Source organism: Sinocyclocheilus anshuiensis, unplaced genomic scaffold (genome assembly GCF_001515605.1).
Source record: "Sinocyclocheilus anshuiensis isolate Anshui unplaced genomic scaffold, SAMN03320099.WGS_v1.1 scaffold91, whole genome shotgun sequence".
Taxonomy (NCBI): Eukaryota; Metazoa; Chordata; class Actinopteri; order Cypriniformes; family Cyprinidae; genus Sinocyclocheilus; species Sinocyclocheilus anshuiensis.
Genome location: NW_015552636.1, coordinates 143,289 through 156,029, shown reverse-complemented (window position 1 = coordinate 156,029; position 12,741 = coordinate 143,289). Strand labels below are relative to the sequence as shown.

The following is a 12,741-nucleotide window of genomic DNA, read 5'->3' as shown; positions in this document are numbered from 1 at the left end:
TGTGTGTGTGTGTGTGTGTGTGTGTGTGTGTGTGGAAAAGAGCGGGCTTGCTCATGATAATAAACACATTTAGATATATATCAGTAATTTTTTCAGGACAAATATATTCAATTTATTGCAAAATTAAACAGAAATGATTGACAACATATTCCACGATTTCGTGCAAAAACACTTGAAAATGACTGAAATGCTGAGTGTTTACATTCAACGTCAACGATTTATACAATAATTTTTTTCTAATTAAATTCTGCCAGGATAAAACCAACTAATAACACAGACACAAAAACATTTAATAAACTTCTTACACAAAATTGCTGTGCAGTTCTCCGTCTGGTCTCATTAACTGTTCGTCCTCAGCTGGTAATCTGAAACACACATCGATATAAATACTACATGATGATAATTAACACCAGTCATCCTCTGGAGATCATCTGATCTGCTACACGCACAACATAGTCTTTATTAAAACCTGCTTTGTGGGATAATTTGTAAATAATATATCTGCACACTTAACATATCTGTATATTCATTTAAACAATTATGCCCCCCCCCCCTATATTTCTGCTTCTGTATATAGTGCATTATTTAATCTTCTGTTTTTCTTATATTAGTGTTGTATTGCATCAGTGTAATTCCTATGTATGTCTGCACTTTCTTCTGCAGCAGAAGCAAGCACACAAGCTCTTTCTGACGTCTCGTAGATATCGACTAAGTGTTTTTGTATTTATGTGGCAAGCCCAGGGAATTATTGCACTGATGCTCAAAGCAACAATGAGAGAGTTTCTAGCAGGACCTGATGGCTACAGAACTTTTTCACTTTTTGTCCTGTGTATATATTATTATGATGTATTTATTTAATTTTGTGGCTATGGTTTTAGTTTAAATCAGAATCAGAATGTGCTTTATTGCAAAGTGTTTACACACACAAGGAATTTGTGCTTCCAGTACAGAAAGTACAGACATACGTATAATTTAAGGTAATAAAAACACTAATAATAATAAAACGAATAGACAATAAATTATAAATAACAACACAGCAATAAAATATAGAGAAAAAGAAAATATCAACAGACAGACATTTGATTGACCATATGCAAGTTTTACACTGTTGCTTATTAGAATAAGAAAGCCTAATAAAATATAAACCCGGTGTTGTTAAAGCTCACCTCCGCTCTGTGTGATGTAGCGGACCCACGGCAGCGCCTGATAGCCGCTCTTCTCGATGATCTTCATGTACCGCACCTTCACAATAATATCAAACTTTAGTTTCACAACTGATCATACTTTCTCACTTCAGATCTTAAAAGAATAGTTCCCCCAAAAATAAAAACTCTGTCATTAATTACTCGCCCTCACGTCGTTCCAAGCCCGTAAGACCTTCGTTCATCTTCAGAACACAAATGAAGATATTTCTGATGAACTGATGAACCCTGCACAGACAGCAAGGATCCCGACACGATAAAGCCTCAGAAACACAGCAAGGACATGTTAAAATAATCCATGTGACATCAGAGCTTCAACCCTAATGTTACGAAGCTACGAGAATGCTTTTTGTGCACAAAGATGAACGAAGGTCTTACAGGTTTGGAACGACATGAGGGCGAGTAATTAATGACAGAATTTTCATTTTTGGGTGAACTATCTCTTTAATCAGGACATTAAACACGGTGACATGAGTGTAAATAGAGTGCACCTGTATGCCAGACACGGTGAAGTACGGGATCTCAAACTTGACGGTGATCGGAGGCCTACCCTCCAGCTCGTGATTCTCCACACTCGGCAGACCGAAGTGAGCGCGCATCAGAAACTCCTTTCCACCCTGTCGACGACACCAGAGCTCAGATTTACAGATTCAACAAAACTCACACATACATAAATGACAAAGGTCTTATAAAGCATAACATCTCAGGACAGATGCTTTCTCTAAGCATCTGTGATCGCTTTCTCACCGGGAAGGATTTAATGCTCCACACCACCAGGTTCTTCTCAGGAACGTATTTAGCGTGACCTGTGCTGGTTTTGAACTTGGGAGAGTCGGCATCGCTCGGCACCGGCACGCGGATCTCCACGTTATTGGCTACAGACTGCTTTTTAAACTGGCCTTTAGCCTGGAATAGAGAGAAAGAGAGAGACTGGATCAGATCAGTCTTCATATACTGAACAACGCTGAAAATATGAGTCTTGCTCACAAACCTTCACCATGATCTCCACCCGACTGTGAGAGAACTTCTCAATAACCGACTCGATCCAAATGAGCGGCTTCACCTGCAGACCAGACATGGGTACGGTTACAGAGAGACTTTAACACATCGGCTGTGTGACGCTGCTGCGAAGATCTAACATAATACTGTCAGGACTAAACTCACTTCTGTTCATACACCGTTCAGTCATGAACAGGTAACAGCGTTCAGTAGCTCAGATTATCATGAGCTGGGCTGATGTGTGCTGCGCAATCAAAGACTAGCTGTCTGTCCTCGTCGATAGCCTTCTGGGCAAGTGAGCTAGCATATAGCGCTGTTGCGTTACGCCGTCCCGAGTTCGAATCCCGGCTTGAGGACCTTTCCCGATCCCTACCTGTCTGCTCTCCACGGTCTATCATAATGAAAGGCAGAACACCAAAAACTAAAAAAGACTAGCTGTCTGTAACGTCACTGAGATATGTATGGCACAAGCATGATATTTATTCTTTACTGTCAATCAAACTCTCTCACTTCATGAGAAAAAGATCAACTGTGTGTCCACAGAGGAAGATAAAACAGGTGTTTGAGAGACAGAGTTAAAAATATCTGTAACACTTTATTTTAAGGTGTCCTTGTTACACAAGTTGTGTACTTACTATTATAATAACAATTAATTATGCATAATTACATGCAACAAACCCTAAGCCTAATCCTAACTGTATAGTAAATATATGTAGTTAATAAATATTACTCAGTACTTAAATACACTGTAACAACACACACACGCACACACACACACACGCAAGCATGCACGCACACACACACCCGCACGCACACACACCCGCACACACACGCGTGTGCACACACGTTAGTAGGACTGATCCTCTTCATCAGTTCATCACTCAAACAGTGTAATATCGTCTGGTTCTTACGGCCGGTGAGGGCGAACAGCATGCGGTCGTTGAGGCCCAACCGGAGCTCCGGCATTCCTGAGAGCATCGTCTTGAGTTTGATGCTGCCCACGATATCGCTGCTCATCACGCTGCCGTTAGCGTTCACCTGCAAACACACACACACACACACACCTCGTCAGCACACACACTACACGAGCCACAAACAGCTGCTGGAAGAAGCAGTCACGCACCAGCACGTTAATGGACTCGATCACATCGATGAAGACCTCGTTCTTCTTGTATTTGATGCCCTCGGATCTCCAGGACACGGCGTTGGTGACGGTGGTGGGCACTTTGGTCTTGGCCACCTCCAGCTTGTTCCCCTTCTGCGTGATGTACCTGAGAGAGAAACACACGTGAGGAGACGAGCTTCAACATGATGATCGTGTGAAGCCGACGGCTCTTACTCCTGAAGGATCTTGCTGTCCGTCGTCTGCGGGAAACCGAAGTCCATGAGCTCGTCCAGCAGCTCGTACACCACCACGAAGTTATCCTGGATGCTCTCCTCCTCCAGCTCCTTGAAGTACTCCGTGAACACCTGAACACACGGCACAGGAGAAGCACGCTTGTTTCTCAGCATGACATTCAGCGCCTTCAGTTAACATTGAAGAATTAACCCAGTAGTTAATGAAGGACCACGAGTCGTCTCAGTCTCACCTCCACCAGCTTGTACAGGAAGGCGTAGACCAGAGACGCATTGGAGTTCTTGTTGGTGGTGGCCACCACTGATGTTATCGGCAGGTTAAGTTTAAAGGGGTCATGAACTGAGAAAACAAAATTCCCTTCATCTTTTGACATATAAGAGGTGATTGTACTATATAAACATCCTGTAAGTTTCAGAACTCTCTCTTTAGTCTAAAAACAGCTTATAATGAAGGCAGTCTGCCACAACATCAGCTTGTGGAATATTCTACTCTATGATGTAATAGTGTGGATAAGCTCCGCCTCCTCAGAAGAAGATCAACACCTGCTTCTACATCACTGTCTGTTAGCCCCGCCCACCAATGCTACATCACTACTTCTAAATTATGATGTTTATTGATGTAAACATCTTGATAACATTATAAGTGGAGCTCAGAGAACAGTACAAAAAAACAGAGGCAGTTCATGATCCCTTTAACGAACACGTGTTTACCGAACGATACACCGTTAAACGGCTCTCTTGAAGATCATCATTCAACAGAACCACACATGATCGAATCTGCACTGCTTACTCAGAATAACCTTTTACAATCAGATTGTGAGGTTCGTGATGTTAAGGATACAGTACAGATTGCTGTGTTTGATCCACAGGAAGTGGACGTTGCCGTGTGACATCACTGGGCAGACAAGCCCCTCCTCTTCCTGTTGCATTAGCAGGGTGAAGAAGTGGTCGATCTCTGACATGTCAACATCGCCTTTGTAGTTGCGGCATATCAGCACCTGATGGGAGGACATTGGTGTCTGTAATAATACTCTTTCCTGTCTGGAGAGGAAATGACATCTGCTCATGTCCTAAAACAGTTCACTGTTTCTAAAGTGGTCAGCGGGATTAAAGCAGTTCCAGCAGAAAACACTTTCAAAAGAAGTTTTAGAAATACTAGCATATGACATTATTAAATAACGAACCACTGTTTCTCCATTAAGGACTGTTGTTGTTGTCGTGAAGCAGACAGCTGTAGAAATGCTCACAGATTATTACAAACAGCTGTTTCGCATTTGATTAAATCAGGTGAATTTACTCTAATATCTTCTATAAAGTCGCTCATTAGGAGTCATAATTACCTTCCCCTTCAGATCCAGCACGAACACAGCTGACGCAGACATGCTCTAACGCGTATAAAATCACCGGATCAGTGTTAAACAAGTTTAAAGTAGGGTTAGTAACTGTGTTTAGCGGAGAGCTATGAGCTCATCACGAGCGCCAGTGCCTTTTCCTGCGCGGTGACGTCACGCAGCGCCAGGTAAGCGGCTGCCAGAGGTCACGTGACTGCGGAGGCGCCAGTAGAGGGCAACCTCGCGCCACCTGCAGCAGGTGAGACTGCTCCAATGCTTTCAAAACGAGAAGCTTTAAAAGACTTTCACCGGACCCAAGCGAGACTCGCAACAACGGAACCTTGAAACGGATGAAGCCTATGTAGGCTAATTCTATATTTTATGTGTTAGAAGTGTTAGAAGTAGTAGTAGTAGTAATAATAATAATAATAATAATAATAATAATAAATAAATCGTTCATACAACAAGTGTGTAAATGTGCTTCTGCACAACATTGTGTTTCTGTTAGACTCCAGCTGGCTCTGGGAAGATCTGATCTGATCCGAGCTCTGGGACTCAGTGACAGCACATGCTTCAGCTCCTCGAATCTCCACCACACTGTTCACAGCTTTAACCAGATGACCTGTCCAGGCTTTTATGAATTATCTGATTAAAAATAACAGCACTCTAATTTATACAAAACTGGACATGACATGTATATTAAACAACACTAGATCACAGTAAAAAAAATAAACATTATTATACTTCATAGAGGCAACGTCCCGCAGGAAAATCTCAAAGGTACAAATTACAAAAAGATCCAGTGTCTCAAAATCTGCGTGGAATTACATCTCAGTTGGTCATTGTCATGACAACACACAAGACACGCCCTCCTGCCGCATCACAGCTGTGGCGTGAGATTTTAACTCCGCCCATCGCGTTGGTCCTGACCAATGAGATCATCAGAATGAGAATATTGTGGAGTTCTGAGCTCCTGATTGGACGGCATCGTTATTCACCTGCACACTGAGATCCTCAGCAGAAAACACACGATGACTGTGAATTATCTACTGTTCCACACAGATGGAAATTGACTGGTCCTTGAGAGACACTTTAAAAAGCAGAACTGCTGCTGAATTTTAATTCTTTGCCAGATTATGACTATTGAGTATGATCTGATTTTCTAATCTAAACTCACACAACTAAACCTAAAACTAACATTACTATATGAGGAATCAGTGGATTAATGTGACAGACTCTTAAAAGCGCTATATAAATAAAGGTGACTTGACTTGACTGTCACATGGACGCTTCGTGTGCACAAGCAAGTGACATTCTCAGACTCTATCAAGCTTCAATTATATCTGAGAAATGCACATTCATTTTCATCTGATTTGCTATAACTTTTATGATGTTAGGATGACAAATATTAAGGGTTAAGATGGTAATGATAACTGATATACTGCATATTTGATGATATAAAGATGAAATAATACAAATCGATTTTAAAATCCAGTTCAGTCAGTTTATTTTATATAGTGTAGCATCTATAATTCATGATTTTAAATGACATTTAAAATAATATTATTAAAGCAAACCTGTGCAACTTTCCCTCTCTCTCACACACACACACACACACACACATACACACACACACACACACACACACACATACACGCACACACCAACTCTGACACTTGAGGAGCTTTCAACAAGTGTCAAACTCAGACCTTCAGAGCAGCTCACAAACGAAGAAAAGCACAAGCAATTATTATCAATGAGCAACCATATTAGCAGAATACTGAATTTCAAGAGTAAACCAAACAATAAACAGATGTCTACCTCCAGCCAATGGAAAAACTCAATATTTTTATTCATGGTTCTACAGATAAATATGGTTCTATAAATAAAGAGTGGTTACGCTAGAGAATGCCACACCTAATTCCTAGAGTGTCACACATGGATCAGTGCTGCTGTGATGAACATTGTTCTCCTCGTGTCCCGTCGAACAGCATGCCATTCATTACTGCAGATCTGAACATGACGTCCTCATGACTTCAAGGACTTCATATCCGTCATCACCTGCATTCAACCCACAGTTCCTCTGATTCATGAAAAAAGCATCTGAAGACCATGGACTAGATGATTAAATACTGTACGAGAGTGAAGTTCAGTCACGTCACACTGATGAGCTCATGAAATATGCAAAGATGAGTGAATGTGAACAGTGTTTAATAATGAATGGATGGAGGGCTGTAGCATTATTGAATCATCAGCTTTATGCTCCGGATAGAACAGGACTGAAGCTGCCCATAAAACATCTGATATCTGACGTTTGTGTGGATGAAAGTGAATCTCAGACCGACGCTCGAGTAAAACACCACAGAGAACAACAGCTGCATCAAGAAACCAAGACAAACACACAGATTTCTGGGTTCAAAATGTGCATTTATTGAAAAACAATGTCAAAAACAGACGAGTTGTTTCTCTAAAGCTGTAGAGCATTCAGATCACTGGCCCATCAGTCCTGAGATAAAGCAGCGGGTTCATCCGATCCACACCAGAGTAAACCTGACCTCAAACCACACAAGGAGATTCACCGGTCCGGTCCAAGAGCTTTCCTTCACATTCGGGTTTCATTCTTCATAAACATATAAAAGTCCCTGAATGTCGTCGAATGACGCGCAGGTTCATTCCCTCAGTAGTGCACATCGATTTCTGGAGGACATTTCAATATCACATCTGATAAACAAACAATACATTTAAGAGAGAAAAGCAAAATCATACGTTTACACAATAAATAAGTGTTCTTCGTACAGTCTTGGGTTTAAGACGGTGTGATGCAGGCGAGTATTTAGAGACAAACCTGCAGATGTTTGAGTAGCGTTTGCTGCGATCCTTCAGATAACATACCGCACAAGCCTGCTAATAAATAAGCGTGACTCTAACGGACAGGTGAGGTCAGAGGTCAGCTGAATCTCCCCGAGCACAGATTCGCTCTCGCGCGCCGAAGGCATTCAAACATTATGACACAATGCACAGGCACCATCAGGTTTAAGGCCCAGATCTACACGCCTGAGCAGACGAAGCGCAGCAGTAACAGAACGAGTCATTATTACTAAAGCAGCAGCGCTGTGCATTCATTCATACAAGCACTTCATCAAAACAAAGTCAAACAGATTGTTCAAGTCTGTCTGTGAAGGAGAAACATAAATAAAGTCTGTGACAGTCAACATATATACAGTGCAAGAAGAGAGAGACACCTGTCTGCCCTTCACATACTCACACATATTTACAAGGATCATTTAAATATCATAAAGTGGTAATACCTTCAATAAGAGGATCTTAAAAGCTCACAAACACAAATGAAAACAGCGGTGTGTTTGTAGCAAAGCCACAGACTCCTGAAGAGTGTCTGTTTGAGATCTTCACCTGTGATGACATCCGTTAGACAGGAGTGAGTGTGTGTGTGTGTGTGTGTGTGTCTTCATTCCTTATATCATACAGGCATTATAAAATTCAAGCTTGATCCTGGGGTCGTTTCGCACATGAGGACGAGTTTCCTTCAGCTGACTGTTAAAGTTTCAGAGCAGCATTAACGTGTCCTTCAGCTTCTGGAGGAGCGTCAGGCTGCGTCTTCATCCATACTGATCATCTGGCACTGAGACACAAACACACATTCATTAAACACACACTCATTAAAGGGGTCATGAACTGAGAAACCAAAATTCCCTTGATGACATATAAGAGGTGATTGTACTATAAAAACATCCTGTAAGTTTCAGAACTCAGAATTTTCTCATTAGTCTAAAAACAGCTTATAATGAAGGCAGTCTGCCACAACATCAGCTTGTGGAATATTCTACTCTATGATGTAATAGTGTGGATAAGCTCCGCCTCCTCAGAAGATCATCAACACCTGCTTCTACATCACTGTCTGTTTAGCCCCGCTCACCGATTCTACATCACTGCCTGTTTAGCCCCGCCCACCGATTCTACATCACTGTCTGTTTAGCCCCGCCCACCGATTCTACATCACTGTCTGTTAGCCCCGCCCACTGATTGTAGTGTTTACACGAGAGGCCAACGCAGGTCTACGCAGAAACCAAACGATAAAGATGCTCTGAAGACAGCAAAACCCTGTGCGGTGCCAAGCTGTGGAAGAACAGTGTTAGCGTTGCCTTCCTTCTGATCACAATGTTACGAAAGAGTGGATGAACTTTATTTTTAATGAAGATCCAGACCGCATCAGTAAGAACTCAGTCCTTTGTTCACTTCATTTTATTGCAGATTCGTTTACAAACAAGGCACAATTTGATGCAGGATTTTCAGAAAGATTGAAACTAAAAGATGATGCTGTGTGATTATATTGGATCCGACTGTAATGTCACAAGTGTGAGGAACGGTTTCATTACGTGATCACTATTGCTTTGTCTGTTAAACAGATTTGAGTATTTATGCGTTTTAGACTTAAACGGACACAGCAGCATCTATCTGTGAGGAATGTAGGCTGTCAATCATACACAACTGTTAGCCAATCACAGCAGTGGGCGTTTACTTCAGTCTACAATCCTCCCGGCCTATAACAGCGTTCTGATGAGGGGGTCAAAACAGGACAGAAAATAGCCTATTACTTCTAAATTATGATGTTTATTGATGTAAACATCTTGATAACATTATAAGTGGAGCTCAGAGAACAGTACAAAAAAAACAGAGGCAGTTCATGACCCCTTTAGACACAGTCTCTCACAGACTCCCGTCTGAGATCATTCATGGCTAAATCTAAACATACCTCATGTTCAGTCAATCTAATGTGTCCTAAACGACTATTTTGTTCCAGTCAAATCCATCAGTAACTTTGTATCGAGACTCTTTTCATGTTTCTGCCTCATCAGAACGAATCACGTGTGTTTTAGTCACTCGAGGCAATACTGTGCTCTTAATTTATTAACATTTACATAAAATATCTGAATATGTGAGTAAATCAAACAGTGTGTGTGTGTGTGTGTGTGTGTGTGTGTGTGTGTGTGAGTGAGTGTTTGTGTGAGTGTGAGAGTGAGTGTGAGAGTGAGTGTGAGAGTGAGTGTGAGAGTGAGTGTGAGAGTGAGTGTGAGAGTGAGTGTGAGAGTGAGTGTGAGAGTGAGTGTGAGAGTGAGTGTGAGAGTGAGTGTGAGAGTGAGTGTGAGAGTGAGTGTGAGAGTGAGTGTGAGAGTGAGTGTGAGAGTGAGTGTGAGAGTGAGTGTGAGAGTGAGTGTGAGAGTGAGTGTGAGAGTGAGTGTGAGAGTGAGTGTGAGAGTGAGTGTGAGAGTGAGTGTGAGAGTGAGTGTGAGAGTGAGTGTGAGAGTGAGTGTGAGAGTGAGTGTGAGAGTGAGTGTGAGAGTGAGTGTGAGAGTGAGTGTGAGAGTGAGTGTGAGAGTGAGTGTGAGAGTGAGTGTGAGAGTGAGTGTGAGAGTGAGTGTGAGAGTGAGTGTGAGAGTGAGTGTGAGAGTGAGTGTGAGAGTGAGTGTGAGAGTGAGTGTGAGAGTGAGTGTGAGAGTGAGTGTGAGAGTGAGTGTGAGAGTGAGTGTGAGAGTGAGTGTGAGAGTGAGTGTGAGAGTGAGTGTGAGAGTGAGTGTGAGAGTGAGTGTGAGAGTGAGTGTGAGAGTGAGTGTGAGAGTGAGTGTGAGAGTGAGTGTGAGAGTGAGTGTGAGAGTGAGTGTGAGAGTGAGTGTGAGAGTGAGTGTGAGAGTGAGTGTGAGAGTGAGTGTGAGAGTGAGTGTGAGAGTGAGTGTGAGAGTGAGTGTGAGAGTGAGTGTGAGAGTGAGTGTGAGAGTGAGTGTGAGAGTGAGTGTGAGAGTGAGTGTGAGAGTGAGTGTGAGAGTGAGTGTGAGAGTGAGTGTGAGAGTGAGTGTGAGAGTGAGTGTGAGAGTGAGTGTGAGAGTGAGTGTGAGAGTGAGTGTGAGAGTGAGTGTGAGAGTGAGTGTGAGAGTGAGTGTGAGAGTGAGTGTGAGAGTGAGTGTGAGAGTGAGTGTGAGAGTGAGTGTGAGAGTGAGTGTGAGAGTGAGTGTGAGAGTGAGTGTGAGAGTGAGTGTGAGAGTGAGTGTGAGAGTGAGTGTGAGAGTGAGTGTGAGAGTGAGTGTGAGAGTGAGTGTGAGAGTGAGTGTGAGAGTGAGTGTGAGAGTGAGTGTGAGAGTGAGTGTGAGAGTGAGTGTGAGAGTGAGTGTGAGAGTGAGTGTGAGAGTGAGTGTGAGAGTGAGTGTGAGAGTGAGTGTGAGAGTGAGTGTGAGAGTGAGTGTGAGAGTGAGTGTGAGAGTGAGTGTGAGAGTGAGTGTGAGAGTGAGTGTGAGAGTGAGTGTGAGAGTGAGTGTGAGAGTGAGTGTGAGAGTGAGTGTGAGAGTGAGTGTGAGAGTGAGTGTGAGAGTGAGTGTGAGAGTGAGTGTGAGAGTGAGTGTGAGAGTGAGTGTGAGAGTGAGTGTGAGAGTGAGTGTGAGAGTGAGTGTGAGAGTGAGTGTGAGAGTGAGTGTGAGAGTGAGTGTGAGAGTGAGTGTGAGAGTGAGTGTGAGAGTGAGTGTGAGAGTGAGTGTGAGAGTGAGTGTGAGAGTGAGTGTGAGAGTGAGTGTGAGAGTGAGTGTGAGAGTGAGTGTGAGAGTGAGTGTGAGAGTGAGTGTGAGAGTGAGTGTGAGAGTGAGTGTGAGAGTGAGTGTGAGAGTGAGTGTGAGAGTGAGTGTGAGAGTGAGTGTGAGAGTGAGTGTGAGAGTGAGTGTGAGAGTGAGTGTGAGAGTGAGTGTGAGAGTGAGTGTGAGAGTGAGTGTGAGAGTGAGTGTGAGAGTGAGTGTGAGAGTGAGTGTGAGAGTGAGTGTGAGAGTGAGTGTGAGAGTGAGTGTGAGAGTGAGTGTGAGAGTGAGTGTGAGAGTGAGTGTGAGAGTGAGTGTGAGAGTGAGTGTGAGAGTGAGTGTGAGAGTGAGTGTGAGAGTGAGTGTGAGAGTGAGTGTGAGAGTGAGTGTGAGAGTGAGTGTGAGAGTGAGTGTGAGAGTGAGTGTGAGAGTGAGTGTGAGAGTGAGTGTGAGAGTGAGTGTGAGAGTGAGTGTGAGAGTGAGTGTGAGAGTGAGTGTGAGAGTGAGTGTGAGAGTGAGTGTGAGAGTGAGTGTGAGAGTGAGTGTGAGAGTGAGTGTGAGAGTGAGTGTGAGAGTGAGTGTGAGAGTGAGTGTGAGAGTGAGTGTGAGAGTGAGTGTGAGAGTGAGTGTGAGAGTGAGTGTGAGAGTGAGTGTGAGAGTGAGTGTGAGAGTGAGTGTGAGAGTGAGTGTGAGAGTGAGTGTGAGAGTGAGTGTGAGAGTGAGTGTGAGAGTGAGTGTGAGAGTGAGTGTGAGAGTGAGTGTGAGAGTGAGTGTGAGAGTGAGTGTGAGAGTGAGTGTGAGAGTGAGTGTGAGAGTGAGTGTGAGAGTGAGTGTGAGAGTGAGTGTGTGTGTGTGAGAGAGTGTGAGAGAGTGTGTGTGTGTGAGAGAGTGTGAGAGAGTGAGTGTTTGTGTGAGAGTGAGTGAGTGAGTGAGTGAGTGAGTGAGTGAGTGAGTGTGTGTGTGTGGAGTGTGTGTGTGAGAGAGTGAGTGAGTGTGTGTGTGAGAGTGTGAGTGTGAGAGAGTGTGAGTGAGTGCGCGTGTGTGAGTGCGTGTGTGTCTGTGTGTGTGTGTGTGTGTGTGTGTGAGAGAGAGAATGTGCGTGTGCGCCCGTGTGTGTGGGAGTGAGAGTGAGTGTGAGTGCGTGTGCGAGTCGTACCGAAGGATGTGAGTATCCGTCTAGACTGGAGCTCCTGAAGATGTGCACGGTGTCGTCTGTTTTCTTCTGGTACACTGGGTTGGTGAAGTGGATGGTGTTGGTGTTCTTCATCCGCCAGTGTCTCC

At 43.5% G+C, this 12,741-nt stretch overlaps 1 protein-coding gene and 1 long non-coding RNA gene across 2 annotated transcripts; both read right to left on the bottom strand.

Annotated features, from left to right (window-relative positions):
• Nucleotides 1-36: 36 nt before the first annotated feature.
• LOC107666657 (AP-1 complex subunit mu-2-like) lies at nucleotides 37-5,243 on the bottom strand. Its single transcript, XM_016458076.1, has 11 exons — nucleotides 4,898-5,243; nucleotides 4,399-4,555; nucleotides 3,791-3,858; nucleotides 3,541-3,671; nucleotides 3,325-3,472; nucleotides 3,034-3,239; nucleotides 2,194-2,299; nucleotides 1,950-2,108; nucleotides 1,694-1,819; nucleotides 1,167-1,242; nucleotides 37-365 (listed from the first exon to the last, which is right to left on the bottom strand). Exons 1-11 carry the CDS (start codon nucleotides 4,937-4,939, stop codon nucleotides 340-342), a joined length of 1,245 nt encoding a protein of 414 aa, XP_016313562.1. The 5' UTR covers nucleotides 4,940-5,243; the 3' UTR covers nucleotides 37-339.
• A 2,051-nt stretch (nucleotides 5,244-7,294) lies between these two features.
• On the bottom strand, nucleotides 7,295-12,735 carry LOC107666687 (uncharacterized). Its single transcript, XR_001631708.1, has 2 exons — nucleotides 12,617-12,735; nucleotides 7,295-8,528 (listed from the first exon to the last, which is right to left on the bottom strand). It is a non-coding gene; the product is annotated as an uncharacterized LOC107666687 (long non-coding RNA).
• Nucleotides 12,736-12,741: the final 6 nt, after the last annotated feature.

Excerpts from the sequence above, each read along its gene's own strand:
- LOC107666657 (XM_016458076.1), bottom strand. The coding sequence starts at position 4,939 with ATGTCTGCGTCAGCTGTGTTCGTGCTGGATCTGAAGGGGAAG. Across the intron at positions 3,240-3,324 it reads TCGAGTCCATTAACGTGCTG|GTGAACGCTAACGGCAGCGT; the intron begins GTGCGTGACTGC and ends GTGTGTTTGCAG. Across the intron at positions 2,300-3,033 it reads ACTAACGTGTGTGCACACGC|TCTCTCTGTAACCGTACCCA; the intron begins GTGTGTGTGCGG and ends GATGTGTTAAAG.